Consider the following 14,493-nt stretch of genomic DNA (forward strand, 5'->3'; position numbering starts at 1 on the left):
CGCTAGTTCGATTCAAATTCGAACTAGCGGAGCGCTAGTGTAGCACCTATTAAAGTTAGTTCGAACTAACGTCCGTTAGTTCGAACTAACTTTGTAGTGTAGACATACCCCCATATATCTTTCTTGAGGTGAGGCAACCACATCTGCACACAGTAGTCAAGGTGTGGGTGTCCCATGGATTTGTAAAGAGGCAATAAGATATTCTGCATCTTTTTCTTAATGATTCCTAACATTTTGTTTGTTTGCTTGGTTTTGACTGCTGCTTCACTTTGAGTGGGTGTCCTATTAGAAAATCCTATATAGAATAGAATAGACACAGGCTATTGCTCACCAGAGGGCAGACATACGCCTGAGACTGTTCTTAGGTACAAACTCCCTGCTGTGCGCTTACACCTTCCTTTGTACTTGCCATGGCTGGAGAGGTAGTTTATGCTGATTTAAACATTCCTGGAGCCAGTTCCTCTTCAAGGCCACCACAAGGATCTCCTCATCTCAGTAAGTGCATTAGGTTTCATCTGTGTGTACCAGTATGGTCAGGCTTTGCTTAGGGTGCCACTTTTTAAAATGTTTTTTTTTATTTGCAGCACAGATTGTTTAGGGAAATAAAGCCAACAAGCAGCTGTGTGCTTTATGGATGATAGGACTTAGCTAATGTGAAATTCTGAGCCACTCTCAGCAATTGTCAGAGGGGTAGCCGTGTTAGTCTGAATCTGCAAAAGCGACGAGAAGTCCTGTGGCAACTTATAGAGTCTTATAGAGGCACTTCAGTTAGTCTATAAGGTGCCACAGGACTCCTCGCCGCTTTCTCAGCAATTGGACTCTGTGAAGGAAAGAGCGGGCACTTTAGTTTGTCACAGAAAACTTCATAGTCTCTGACGTGCAAATACAAGTGCAATGGAATCTAGTTGTTCTTTGTATGATACCCTTCCTACTGGGTTCATAACTATTTCAGCCAACTACCAAGGTAACAATCCATAAAAAGTGGGTTATAGTTGCGGGGCAGAGAGCAGTACATTGGGTGAGTCTGAGAAAGAATGGCTGAGCACAAGGAATGAGGGAGACTCATAGAATAGAATTTGTTTTATTAGGGAGAAGGTTAAAATCCACATAGGACTGAAGAGGTGGAATCGGACAGGTCCCAAAGATGGTGGTAGATAGTAGGTACTGTGGCCATGGCTGGATTTAGGGGCAGGCGACCGCCTTCAGGGGGGCTGTGTTTAGGGGGTGCTGGGCATAGAGTGAAATGGCTACTAATGAGGTGTACAAAAGTTTTACAAATGGAGAGGCACCAAAGATATTCCTGGCCTGGGGTGCCAGTCAGGTCTAGGGCCAACTTTAATGTGGGGGCAGGAAGGAAGGAGTCCACTAAATGCAGTAGTGATATAAGTAGGAGAGAGAAGACCAGTGTCTGAAGAATGTAGGAACCGGAAAAGAGAAAGAAAGGAGAAAAATATGGCCAGTGGTGGATGGGAATGAAAGAGACAAGGAAGGGGATTTTTCTACTGGGTGCTGAAATGGACACGAAACCGGGAAAGTTTTGCAAGGACAGAGAGGATGTGATCTGTTTCTGAGTGCAGAAGAGACGGCGACTTATTGCCCTGTAGTTTAACTGAAGCATGGAGTTAGGAGAGTCTGTCAAGGAGAAGATAGTGACCGAGGGGAGTCCAGTGAAGGGATCTCAGTGTTACAAGAATACTGAAAATAGCTGGAACCAATTGTAAGTTAAAGGAAATAAACTGAATAGTGTAAATAATTTGTGATTTCCCTGAAAAATTATATTACGAGTTAAAAATCTTGATACTTCGGAAGCTGAGGGAAAATAATGTAAATATTAAATAGCTATTTCTCCACTCTATTTTCTATATATACAGTAAGGCTACAGATTTACACAAAGAGTACATTTTTCTGAAGTGCCCAAGTGACTTAGGTGTTTCTGACAATCCCACTCTAATCACCCATATATTTAATGAAGCTGAATATAAGGGGTGATATGATATAATCAATCATACTATATGGTTACTACCTTCAATTAAACTTGGATATTGACAATGATTCTGGCTTCTTTTATCTCATCAGTTTTCCTTCTTTAAGAATACCTACAGATGTATCATACTTAAAAGAATTCTTGCTGTGCGCTTGCTGAAACAGTCATTGAAACAGTCTTTTACAAAAGTGCCTGATACGATGTTATTAGGAGTTGACGTTGTCTAAGAGATCTTGCTTTGGTATCCGTTTACATCACAATACCTAGCATAATAGGGGTCTGTCTCATCAAAAATTTAATTTTTGTTGTGAACCATCATGAAACTGTCTCCAAGCTCTTGTGATATTATTTTCAAATATTTAATACAGATCTGATGTACTCTTGAAAAATATTTTAGCAATTAGATTCTGCATGTTACATCAGAGTAAATCCAGAGGAACTCTGTTAGGAGTCAATGCAGTTTCTCCAATCTTACACCACCGTATCCAAGAGCTAGATTTGTTTCTCTAGCTGCACTTATCTGGCGTTGTTAAGCTAAAGACTGACACTAGCTTGACTGGAAACTAGGTCCCCATCTGGTGATCTGAGAGTTAGGGGTGGACCTTCATTTACGTCTGCACAGAATCCCATTAAAGTCAATTGACACCAAGATCCACCTGCAGGAATCCAATTGCAGGACTCGCAGGACTCGGGGAAGGGGTGACTAGTAAGGAGGCACATAGGGGGCCAACAGCCATGAGACCCCCTCCCTCCCACCACAGGGAAGGGCTGGGACCAGCCCCCTCTCTCCCAGGCCCTGCCTCTGTTCTGCTCCTCCCTACCTTTGCTCCACCCTCTCCCCTCCTCTTCCCCATCCTCGGTCCATCTCCACCCCACCTCTTCCCACAACTGATGCAGCACAGGGGGACTAGCAGGGCTGGGACTCAGCAGCAGGGGTCCAGTCTCCTCACACTCACCAAAAGTATTGGGGGGGAAAAGTATCGGGGGGGGGGTATCGGAGCAACGTGGCCGTGCACCCCCCAGTAAAAGCCAGCTGCACCATGGAAAGAGCTGGCTGAGGGACTCAGCTCATTGAAAGGGGCCAGCTGAGGGCATGTTCCCAGGGCACACTCGAAGCCGGAAGAGGAGCTGGCGGTGGCAGATTATCTCCATCTGGCTATGGTGGCCTGGCTCCAGCACAGCCCCAGAGCAAGCTACCTGACCAGCCCCCGTCCCCCCCATCTGATGGCTGCAGTCTGTCCCTAGGTGTGTCATGCTCCTGGGACAGCCCTGTCCTAGGCTCAGCTTGGCTGTCTGGGCCCCAAAGAGGTAGGAGGGGAGGACGCAATCCTGGCCCAACTCCATATCCAGCCACAATCAGGGCAGGGCAGGCTTCATGATGGCTGAGCTGAGCACAGCCCTGAGCAGGTCACCCATCTTGACCCTGCCAGCTCCAACTCCAGCCCTGGGCAAGAAGGTCCAGGGTGCCTGGCTGATCTCAGGGCAAGGAGGAAGACTTGAACCCACAACTCTAGAGGCTGATGCCTTCCCTGCGTGGCCACTGCAGCAGCTACCTTCTCCCTACCACCTTCGGCTGCTGCCAGCTCCAGCCATGAGCAAGCTGGAGGTGGGTGCCTGGCTGCTCCTTGGGGTGGGTAGCTTATTTCTGGGGTTGCACAGTGGCCTGGCTCTGGTAGGTAGCAAGGGCAGGCTATGTGGCAGTTGAGCGCAGACCAGCGCAAGCCACCCACCCAGCTACAGCCGTGGGGAGGCTGCTGGTGGGTGCCCTGCTGCTCTCAAGATGGGCATGCAGGTGGGAGGGGATTTGAACCCACAACCTCAGCTTCTGGAGGCTCATGCCTTCACTATTAGGCCACTGGAGGACGTACCTCACAGCCCTCCCTTCAGCAGCTGCCTTACCAGGCCACTTGTTTAGGTGTTACTGCGAGGCAGTTTACCACGGGTGGCATGGTCCCAGGGGACATAAGAAGGGATCTGAAGCAGGGCAGAGCAGTGGCTTTATACAATGACTCCGGGAGGGCCATCCATGCATAAGAGACAAAGTAGGAAAAGGCGCAATGATGTTTCTGGGGGGGAAAAATGGGTGGAAGAGGCTGCCCTTGTTGACGCTGCCCCTAGTGGTGTGTGCAGAGGAATGGACGCCCCGTGGCAGGAGGCTGCAATAGGCTCTGAAGAACAAGTTTCATTGCTATTTCTCACACTGGGGGCTGAGGGTGTTTCTCCAAACTTTGTGTCTTACAGGGCCCCCTCCATGTCCCCGGTGGCATCGCATTGCTGTGGGGGCCGGATGGGCTGGGAACGTCGTCCTGACAGTAGCTGTGATAGCACTGGGGGTTTGGGGTAAGTAGCACCCATCAGGGGCTCCCTCAGCTTGTGCAGGCCCTCGAGCAAGGTGGGTGGGGCGGTTCTGCACCCCACAAGGGGTGGGACCTCAGGCAAAAGGGAGCGGGGCCAGGGCAGTCAGCCCAGAGCACAGCCCCCCTCCCAGTCCTCAGAGCTGCCCACTCAGGGCATGGTGCTCCAGGTGGTCAATTTTAAAGGGCCCAGGACTCTGGCCACTGCAATAGCAGCAGCGATGATACCTAGGAGCCCTGGGCCCCTTTGAATTGCTGGGCCCCAGAGCAAGGCCTGCCCACCCCCCCACGCACACACACAACCCGGTGCCAATCTATTTATCCATTTGGGTTTGATGGTCCATCATGAATTCTCGTCTCATCCTCAATTCTTAAGGCTGTTCTGTTCCTGATTCCAGTGTGTCTGCAAATGAAACCCTGGGCATTACATCGCCACCAGGCCAAAACGTTACAGGAACAAGGTGGCAGTTAAGAGCTGGATGCATGAAACTCGTGTGATCCGGCTAAGGCAGGCTGATGGAAGTCACAAAGGCACTTACGCTATGTAGTGAACCAGATTCTCTTCCTCTGTCCTCACCCTCACTGTGATAGACACTACACTGTGTGATGTTTCTACACCCTCCCAATGTTATTTTTAATCCCTAACCAGCTGCACTAGAAGTGCTTTTCATTGACGCGGATGCTCTTTTGAAGTTTCCCAGTTGCGTGGCTCTGGAGAAGGACAGACCGGAGGAGCTCGGAATACACCGGAGAATAGTGAAACCAGCATCAGCAGCACTGAATGCAGCTCCTGCCTGGAGGATTTCCGGTCCCGTTTGAAACCAATTCTATGTGAGCCGCACAGCTTCCCAGGTAAGCACAGCTCTGGATGTCCCAGAGCCGAGAGTCACTCCCTCCTACAGAGTTTGATTTAAAATTCACTCACTATGATTGAAAATTCAGTCACTATGTTCAAGGGGTGTTGTCAGCTCGAAATACAATGATCAGATGTTCGTTCCTATTGAGGATCCATTATGCCAGTGTAGCAGTCCCCAGGCATCCAAAAACCATGCGTCAGGCCCTAAAAAATCATGAGATTGGCGTATTTTAGGAAAATTATGATTTGGGGGTTCTTTATATTTGCCTTCTGGTTTCTGAGCCTTTAGGTTGCACTTGGGTTGTGCTGTCAGGCTTTTGTAGGACTTACAAGGACCAGGAACTTTCTGTAATGAAACAGCTTCTCCCCTAATCCCATGACCCCACAAGCTGGGATTTTAAAGAAAACACCAAACTTCACAGGACGTGTGATAACAATGAGAGATGGCAACATTGCCAAAATGACAGTGCCTAACGAAGGGAGTCATCTTTCACTTTTTAGTCAATGTGAGGCAGGAGTCTATTTCAACAAAAAATAGAAAAAGTCACATGAAACAGGTGTCCTGTAAAGAATTTCATTTTGAAAAAGGCCATTTTTGTCAATTCCCCTTGTAACGACAGCAGGAAAACAATGTTCAGACAACAGGGCTATTTTTAAGCAAATGGACTTTTTATAACTAATGCGGGGGTGGGGGGACCTTTTCCAACCAAAGAGCCAAACTGCATTAAAACTCAGATCAAGTGGTCAACATAGAGCCTTATAAAAACTCGCATTTGCATGACTGAAACTGTACAACTTACTATTATTGATCTTTGACATAATGATTAATGACAGCATCAATGAGCCATTATTTAATGAGACTTTATTTAATGGGACTTCTGGTGCTGCAGATTTTCGCACATTTCTTCGAAGTTTACATCATAACTGGGAAGCTCTTGTGTTCTTAATGACCCCAAGGGGACATTGCTTTTAGATCTCAGCTGAAGCATGGCAGTAGCAGTGGTACAGCGCCCCCTACTGCTAGCTGGGTTCAGTACTGCTTTGGTCCTTCTACCTCAGTCTCAGTCATCAATATTATCTGTTTCCATACAGAATTTCCCTTCAGGACTCCCATCAGTGCATATGTCGAACTTGTCTCTATTAAGCTTTTCTGCGCTGTTGTGGCCAAACCTCAGTGAACAATGTTTAATGCACCAATCCAGAGACAGTCCCATCCAGTGATTCCTGGGTCGAGTCCAGAACTTGTAACTGAGTTACAGAAGATCTTTAGCAAGAGAGCAACTCTGTGTATAGGCTTTGAGTGAATTTTCTCTTCTCTGGCCTCCCAGCTCAGAGTGCGTCTACACGGACCCCTAAACTCGAAATAAGATACGCAAATTGTGCTACGCCAATTGTGTATCTTATTTTGATTCTATTTCAGAATAGGTTATTTTGATATTTGGTGTGTCTACACAGCACCTAATTTTGAAATAATGCACTATTTCCAGACATCCCTTAACAGGTTACAGAGATGGTGAAATAGTGCACCCATTATTTTGAAAAGTATTTTGTAATAAGGGTATCAAAGGGGTAGCTGTGTTAGTCTGGATCTGCAAAAGCTACAAGGAGTCCTGTGGCACCTTATAGACTAACAGATGTATTGGAGCATAAGCTTTTGTAGGCAAAGACCCACTTCGTCAGATGCATGTAGTGGAAATTTCCAGAGGCAGGTATAAATATGCAGGCAAGAATAAGGGTAGAGATAACGAGGTCAATTCAGTCAGGGAGGGTGAGGCCCACTTCTAGCAGGTGATTGGGAGGTGTGAATACCACATACAAAAGCAGTTTCTCCTCTCTTGGTGTTCACACCTCCAGATTAGCTGCTAGAAGTGGGCCTCATCCTCCCTGACTGAATTGGCTTCGTTATCTCTACCCTTATTCTTGCCTCCATATTTATACCTGCCTCTGGACATTTCCACTACATGCATCTGATGAAGTGGGTCTTTGCCCACAAAAGCTTATGCTCCAATAAATCTGTTAGTATAAGGTGTCACAGGACTCCTTGTCGCTTTCGTAATAAGGGGCAGCTTATTAAGATGCGAGGTAGCTATTTTGGGATACCTCCAGTATCACAAAATAGCCATGCAGTGTAGATGTACCCTCAGCCAGCACCCGTCATGCCTGGATTACCGCACATCCTGCTGCTTGCATGCTGACCCCTGAGAAAAGTCCTGCCTAGTACATTAACTCTGAAGTTTTACGCAGTTGTAGGGGAAACTTCAGCAATATCCAGAACTAGAGCTGATACACCGCAAACCTGGCTCGTGAAATATATGAAAAGAAATGTTGGTGTCCTTTTAAGGGAGTAGAAGAGTGAAATCCTCTCCCTCTTTTCCAATGGGGGAAATGTTAGGAGTGTTGATTTTCCCCTCCAAATCTGAATGAAATCCTCCCCTACCTCTCAAAAAAATTAGTATTTCCAGTTTAAGCTCCTTCCCCTCATAAAAAAATGAAAATGACACCAAAACTTTAAAAAATCATTTTTTGTCCAAATGGAATTTTCCATTAAAAAAACAACTTTGAACAAGAGTTTTCAGCTGGCTGTCATTTGAATGTTCAGAATTAACGACACTTCTGTTGCCATCTCTCCCTGCAGGGGGCGCTGGGTGCAAACTCTGCCCCAGGGACTGGCTGCTGCGTGGGGACAAGTGCTACTGGCTGTCGAAAGGGAGTAAAAACTGGGCCGGGAGCCGGGATGACTGCTCGGGGAAGAGCTCGCAACTGCTCGTGATCCAGAGCCAGGAGGAGCTGGTAACGCACAACACAGGCTCAGAGAGAGTTGTGTGTTGCTAGTTACAACCCCGGGGTAGCAGGTTTCTCCAGCCTGACTCTATCCCACAAACTCTACAATGGGCGGGGGAGCAGAGTTTTCTTCCCTTCCTCTTCGAGTGCTGACCTGGTGGGTGACCCATTTTCGGTGCCAGCGCATTCTGGATTGAAAGGCACCACCATGTTGAAACAGGGTATCAAAATGGATTTCTTCCTACCTCTGTTATCTGCCACCAAAGCTAGAACCCCTGTCAGGGATCAGAGATCTATCAGGCTGCTAGCTGGGCTTCAATATACACTAATCACCATGGACTAACAACAAGCTCTGAGAACGATGCAATACTCAGCATTATCATCAACCTATGCCAGACCCCAGCTTTGCCTAATGAGGCACTTCTGTAGATGTTGGAAATAAACCAGGACACTCTGGATGCAGATGAAAACAAGCGGAGGATTTATTACACCAGCTGATGGAGTGACACGCAGGGGTTACCCTGGTGAACACTGGTTAATTAACACAATACAATAGGTTATATAGTTAGCAGGTGGACGGAGGAAAAATGATTTGATAGGTCTAGCAGCAAGATGAAATGAGCACATAAGCCAATAGAACTACTAAAGATTACATAATATCTCCGCCCATTGCAAAGTAACAGCTCATTAATTAATATACAGGTGGTTATTGTTTAAATGCCAAAACATGTTAGCAAAACAGTAATAACATTTTAGTCTGCACAGATGATGATGTTGCTATAGCAGGCGGGTATGGCCTTGAGTTGGTGCAGCACTTGGTTCTCAGGCTTATTATCTAGGAGTGAAGCAAGACAGTTTAAGCACATTTTATGAATGTTATCTTAAGCAAAATGTGTTACGTTACCAACTGAGACCTTGTTTGAGTGTTTTAGAACGTGGTTGCTATGGTGCCCAGGGTCTTTTACTGTCTGCAGTTCTTATCCTGACTGTGGGAATGGAGTTATGCTGTTTAGAGGCCTACTAGCACTTTTAGGGCTGCCTTAGTTTACCCTACAATAGAGTCACCAAAAGTGGAGTACCTGCAGGGATAGCACTTAGTCAAAGGAGGTGACTCAGCCAGGCAGTGTGTGTCCCTGTGTGTGCTCCACTACGGTCCCTTCTCCCCTCTATTCTGGAGTTCGCTATTTGAGCTTTACGGTAGAGAGGGGATTTGGACAGATGCGTACCAGCAATACCAGGTGGCTACTGCTCATGTGCACCCTCACCAGGCACGACTCCCAGACAGGGCCGGCCTGAGCCATTCTTGCGCCCTGGGCAGTGGGCGCGCAGCACATGCGCAGTCCCGCCTGGGTGCGTGGCACCCCATACATGTCAATCAGGTGCCACGTGCCTGGGCACGTGGCATATGCACGGCCCCGCCTCCAGGCGGCAACCTATGGGGGGCGCCTGATGCAGTACCCCTTACCACTTCAATCAGGTGCCCCCCATAGGTTAGCGCCCCGGGCAGCTGCCCGGCTAGCCCCCGCCCTTAATCCGGCCCTGCTCCCAAAAGTCTCTGATCAGCAGCGCCAGGACGCGCCCGGCCCTAAAGCAGAGCACCCACCGGGACACACATCTCCAAGAACCTCAGTTATGGCACAGGGGGAATCAGCATCTCTTCTGGCTGATGGGGACATGGCTTGGAACCAGAACCCCGCAGCTCCCCGCCCCGCACTGCCCAGCTGGATCCTACAGCCTTTGCTCCCTCATGACCTTGAGGGATCACGTGACGAAAGCCAGTGGTTTTCAGACTAGGGGTTGCGACCCAGGGCTGGGGGGCGGGTGGAATGTCAGGCCCTGGGGCTCATTGCTGCAGGGTGACCAGTGGGGGCTAAGGCCGTTCCCTGCCTGTCCTGGCACTGCAGACTGTGCTGTGCTCCAGAAGCGGCTGGCAGCAGGCCCAGCCCCTGGAGTGGGGGGGGGGGGGCGTCGACGACACCCAGGGCTCCGTGCACCACCCCTGCCCTGAGCTTTAGCTCCACACTCCCATGGGCTGGGAACCTGCTGCTGCCTACTTCTGGGGCGCAGCCTGATCTGTGATGCCAGAAGAGGCAGGAAGCTGCCTTAGGCCCCCCCCCCCAGCTGCACCGCTGACTAGGAAGCCGCTCAAGGTAAGCCCCTCCTGCCCCAGCCCTGACCCCCCCCAAGCCAGAACCCCATCCTCCACCCCAAAGCTCCCCTCCTCAGCCCATGTACTAGTCACATTATGTTGGGTTGCAGGTGCCAACAATTATCTTCACCTGGGTCATGAGAAGAAAGGCTTGGAAACAGTTGCAGGGCCATTCTGCAGAGAACTCCTCACACAAACCGCCTCCCCTGCAAAACCTCTCCCTGCCTCACCTGGACTCAGGCTGCCCTTGTAGCCCCACCAGGCCTGGCGCCAGGTCACCTGCTTCCCTCCCCTGAACCTCTCCGTCCAGGGGCACCGTCACAGGTGAGGTGGAACCCAGGGCTCCCTTAAAGGGCCCGCTCAGCCTGTGACACTAAGGAATGAGAGTGGGGTTACTCTGTGTGTACAGTCACATTTCCTCACCCCAGTACTAGGATTCTGCCTGCCCAGGGGTGAGAGTGAGTTAGCTCAGGCACTGATGGGTTCTTCAGCTGGCAGCCTGGGCAGAGCCACTGGAGCCCCATTTCACAGGCGCACTAATAAAGAGCACGTTACACCATATTCACCCCTCCTCCCCTGCTTGCCCCTCACAGGACTCCATACAGAATGTTACACAAGATGCAAACGCTGCCTGGATCGGACTTAAAGTGACGCCTCCAGGGGGGAACTGGACCTGGGTGGACGGCTCCCCGGTAGATCCAGCCCGGTGAGTGCTGCCTGTCGCTTCCTGTCTGAGAGATGCGTGAGAAAAGCTTCTGCTGTACAATGTGTTGATGTTAAATGTCCAACATCAGTCCAAGACCTGGCCTACAGCTGCACGTTTTACTCCCGTAGCTATTTCGATTAAGGGCATTTTTATTGTCACAGCAAAGGCCCCTCATTTTTTCAGGAAAAACGGCTCTTGCACAAGAGGGGGTTTTTGCACAAAAAGGCGCCGTCTACACAGCTCCTTTCTACGCAAAAGCCTCTTGTGCAAAAGCGGCTGCTAATTAATTATGCAAACGAAGCATGGCAATATTCCACTCTGGGCTTCATTTGTATAGGCTTTTCTGGAAGAATGCTGCAGTGCAGCTGTAACCTGAGTGTCACGCCCACCGTGTGACAGGGAACTGAACCCAGCTCAGTGCCCTAACCACTGAACCTGCCTCCCTCTGAGACACATCCATGCTGGCAGGTGGCTGAAGATTCTGCAGGTAACATCTTCACTGCAGCACTTTGGGTGCATCTAGACTGGCAAGATTTTGTGCAAAAACACCTGCTTTTGTGCAAAAACTTGCCAGCTGTCTACACTGGCCGCTTGAATTTGTGCAAGAACACTGACTTTGTAATGTACAAAATCAGTGCTTCTTGTGCAAATACTTTCATGCTCCTGCTCGGGAAAAAGCCCTCTTGCACAAGAATATTTGTGCAAGAGGGCCAGTGTAGACAGGGAAGAACTGTTTTGTGCAAAAAAGCCCCGATGGCTAAAATGGCGATCGGGGCTTTCTTGCGCAAAATCGCATCTAGACTGGCCACGGATGCTTTTGCACAAAAGCACTTTTTGCACAAAAGCATCCATGCCAATCTAGACGTGCTTTTGCGGAAATACTTTTAATGGAAAAACTTTTCCATTAAAAGTATTTCCGCAAAATCATGCCAGTCTAGACGCAGCCCTCGGGTGTAGCCAAGCCCTTCATCTGAGCCTGTCCCATCAGAGAGGGGAGGAGAAAAGGTACCATTGACGGGCCTTTCCTTGTGACAAGGAGCCACAGTGACATGGACTTGCTCTTTCATTCTGCAGCTTCCCCGTCTCTGGCCCTGCAGACGGGAACAGCTGTGGTGGGATCAGAGGCAGCCGGATTCAGTGGGAGACGTGTGATGCTGAGTTCAAATGGATCTGCCAGAGAGACGCTGTCGTGATATAACCAGGCTGAGGATTATCCCTGGAACATGAAATACTAGTGTTCAGGGCAGGATTGTGGTGTTAGCTCTGAGCCGGGGAAGATCAGAGCTCTGGGGGGGGGAGCAGGGCTGGGACTGAGGTGCCCCTTACAGTCTCAGCTTCTCCGCCCTCCCCGGTCCTTCTCGCTGGCAGAGCCGTCCCACCTATATGATGGTGCAGGACCTATGCTTTGGGGAGCCCCGTTTCAGGGGGGCATGAGGGCTGACAGCAATGTCACCAGCTCCACTCCTGTCTGCCCTGCCACAGCGGGGACATGGGGGCTGGGAAGTGCAGCAGTTCTACCAGCCCTGCTATGCTACGCCTCACTGGCTCCCAGCATTGCTTGGGACCAACAGGGGAGCGGAGTTGGGGAAAAGGATGGAATTGGGGGGGAGGGAACAGGGGTAAAATGGGGGCAGAGCCTGGGGTGCCGATGGAGAGGGAGTCCAGCCCCTACACTTCTCTTGCCATGGCTCTGATCACTGGGGGTGTAATTTACAACTGCCTTAAACTTCCTGCCTGCCGCCCACGCCCTCACCCCTACCTCTCATTGCTGGGTTTGCAGTCACAGCAGGGTAGTATCATCGTGCTCTCAAGCCCTCTAAGTGTCCTCTGGGAATGTCCAGCCCCTGCTCCCGTGCTCCCCTGCAATATTTACTACAACCAAAGGAACGGTTCTGCCTCCGAGCACTGGTCCGCTTAACCCACGGCACTTACATACGTGCATAGTGAAATCAGTGGTCAGTGTAACAAAGCAGAGGTTCACGTGGAGTTCTGGGGAACAAATGGCTACATACAAAATAAAATCGTAATGTGTTCTAGAGCCTGGACGTATTTAACAAGCTTGTTCCCTGTCTAACCAAGTGCTGCTCACCCAAAACCTTGGCAGCACCTTAAAGGCTGTGACCAGTGTTCCCTGTAAGCCGTGCGCATCTGCAGCCATGCAAGGGAGATTCAGATGCCACCCAGTCAATTAGTAGAGTGCCCCAGCTAGGTCTTTTTTTTCTACTGGTAGTGCACATTGGCATGTGCCTCATAACAAAATTTATTCTGCATGTGGATGGAAAAACGCCGCACACGGATGGAAAAGATTAGAGGGAACATTGGCTGTGACCTTTCTTTCAGCTGTCAGTTTGGCTCTGAGGTGAAGGATCCAGTGTGTGTCTGTACTCCAAAACAGACCAGATGAATCCTTTGTCTTTATTCCAATCCAGGAGAGTCTCCACTCCAGGTTTAGTTTCTTACTGTAGATTTTTTTCATTCAGCGCACAGTCAACCTGTGGAACTCCTTGCCAGAGGATGTGGTGAAGACTAGGACTTTAACAGGGTTCAAAAAAGAGCTAGATGGATTCATGGAGGTTAGGTCCATCAATGGCTATTAGCCAGGATGGGTAGGAATGGTATCTGTCTGTCTGGAAATGGATGACAGAAGAGGGATCACGTGATGATTATCTGGGGCATCTGGTATTGGCCACTGTCAGCAGATAGGATACTGGCCTAGTTGGACCTTTGGTCTGACCTAGTATGGCCATTCTTAAGTTCTTATTTCTGCTTCTGTGGATTTTACCATCTCTCTAACCGTCAAAGGAGGGAGTTTCTGCAACAGTCTCCCAGCAAACATCTTAGTTTGATTGATAAGAGAGTTGGACACATTTACGAGTGTGACTGTGTGAGAGGGGGATTGCTTGTGCTGGTAGGATGTGGGCTAGGCAACCCTGTTGACATACTCTTCCAGCCTACGTCTACACCGGCATGATTTTGCGCAAATACTTTTAACGCAAGAGTTTTTGCATTAAAATATTTGCACAAGAGAGCATCTACACTGGCATATGCCTTTGCGCAAGAGATGTGCTTTTGCGCAAAAACATCCGTGCCAGTGTAGATGCTCTCTTGCGCAAGAAAGCCCCAATCGCCATTTTAGCTATCAGGCTTTCTTGCGCAAGAAATTAACGTTGCCTGTCTACACTGGCCTCTTGCACAAGAACAGTTTCCTCCAGGGACCTTGGGAGTGTTTTACCTTCCTCTGCAGTGCAGTGGGCAGGAAGCTTGCTGGCATCAGCTGGGTGTATCTCCCTTCATCCGTTCTGTTACAGGCACCTGCTTTCCAGATCCGGAGCTCACTGGGTCAGACCCAGCAGACCCCAGCTTCCTGTGAACTGCAGTGTTGTGACCGAAATCAGGCACGCTTGTGCCATCCAGCCAGCAAGTCCATATGAGAGAAGCCTCAGGTCTGATACTAGATACAGAAGACTCCATTAGAGGAAACTAATGTCCAAGTATTGTCTTCTGGATTACAGCCCCAAGGAAGGGAAAACCCCACCCTTCCTAGTTTGGATAGACCAGCCTGGGACTGACCTCTCTGGCCTCCTCTGTGCTAAGAGGGGAAGTGCTGCAGTAAGCCCTGGCTCAGAACACTTCGAACTGTCCATGTGTGTACAAACAACTTCT

General features: G+C 49.4%; 1 protein-coding gene across 5 annotated transcripts; it reads left to right on the forward strand.

The window, feature by feature from the left end:
• The first annotated feature begins 338 nt into the window (after nt 1-338).
• On the forward strand, nt 339-13,853 carry LOC142823291 (killer cell lectin-like receptor subfamily B member 1B allele C). Of its 5 annotated transcripts, none has more exons than XR_012898560.1 (6): nt 339-495; nt 4,226-4,324; nt 5,032-5,190; nt 7,830-7,984; nt 10,235-10,830; nt 11,168-11,196. XR_012898560.1 is itself a non-coding variant. In XM_075914197.1 (6 exons), exons 1-6 carry the CDS (start codon nt 411-413, stop codon nt 12,026-12,028), a joined length of 735 nt encoding a protein of 244 aa, XP_075770312.1. In that variant the 5' UTR covers nt 339-410; the 3' UTR covers nt 12,029-13,853. The 5 variants fall into 5 exon arrangements, 4 of the variants coding, with proteins under 4 accessions (XP_075770312.1, XP_075770316.1, XP_075770315.1 ...); XM_075914197.1 differs by lacking the exon at nt 11,168-11,196 and adding an exon at nt 11,905-13,853 and having other exon boundaries at nt 10,718-10,830; XM_075914201.1 differs by having other exon boundaries at nt 10,718-10,830; nt 11,168-11,505.
• Nucleotides 13,854-14,493: the final 640 nt, after the last annotated feature.

This window comes from Pelodiscus sinensis, chromosome 32 (assembly GCF_049634645.1).
Source record: "Pelodiscus sinensis isolate JC-2024 chromosome 32, ASM4963464v1, whole genome shotgun sequence".
Taxonomy (NCBI): domain Eukaryota; kingdom Metazoa; phylum Chordata; order Testudines; family Trionychidae; genus Pelodiscus; species Pelodiscus sinensis.

Coding starts and splice junctions, on each gene's coding strand:
- LOC142823291 (XM_075914197.1), top strand. CDS start 411: ATGGCTGGAGAGGTAGTTTATGCTGATTTAAACATTCCTGGAGCCAGT. Junction 496..4,225: donor ACAAGGATCTCCTCATCTCA/GTAAGTGCATTA, acceptor TGTGTCTTACAG/GGCCCCCTCCATGTCCCCGG. Junction 7,985..10,717: donor TCCAGAGCCAGGAGGAGCTG/GTAACGCACAAC, acceptor TGCCCCTCACAG/GACTCCATACAGAATGTTAC.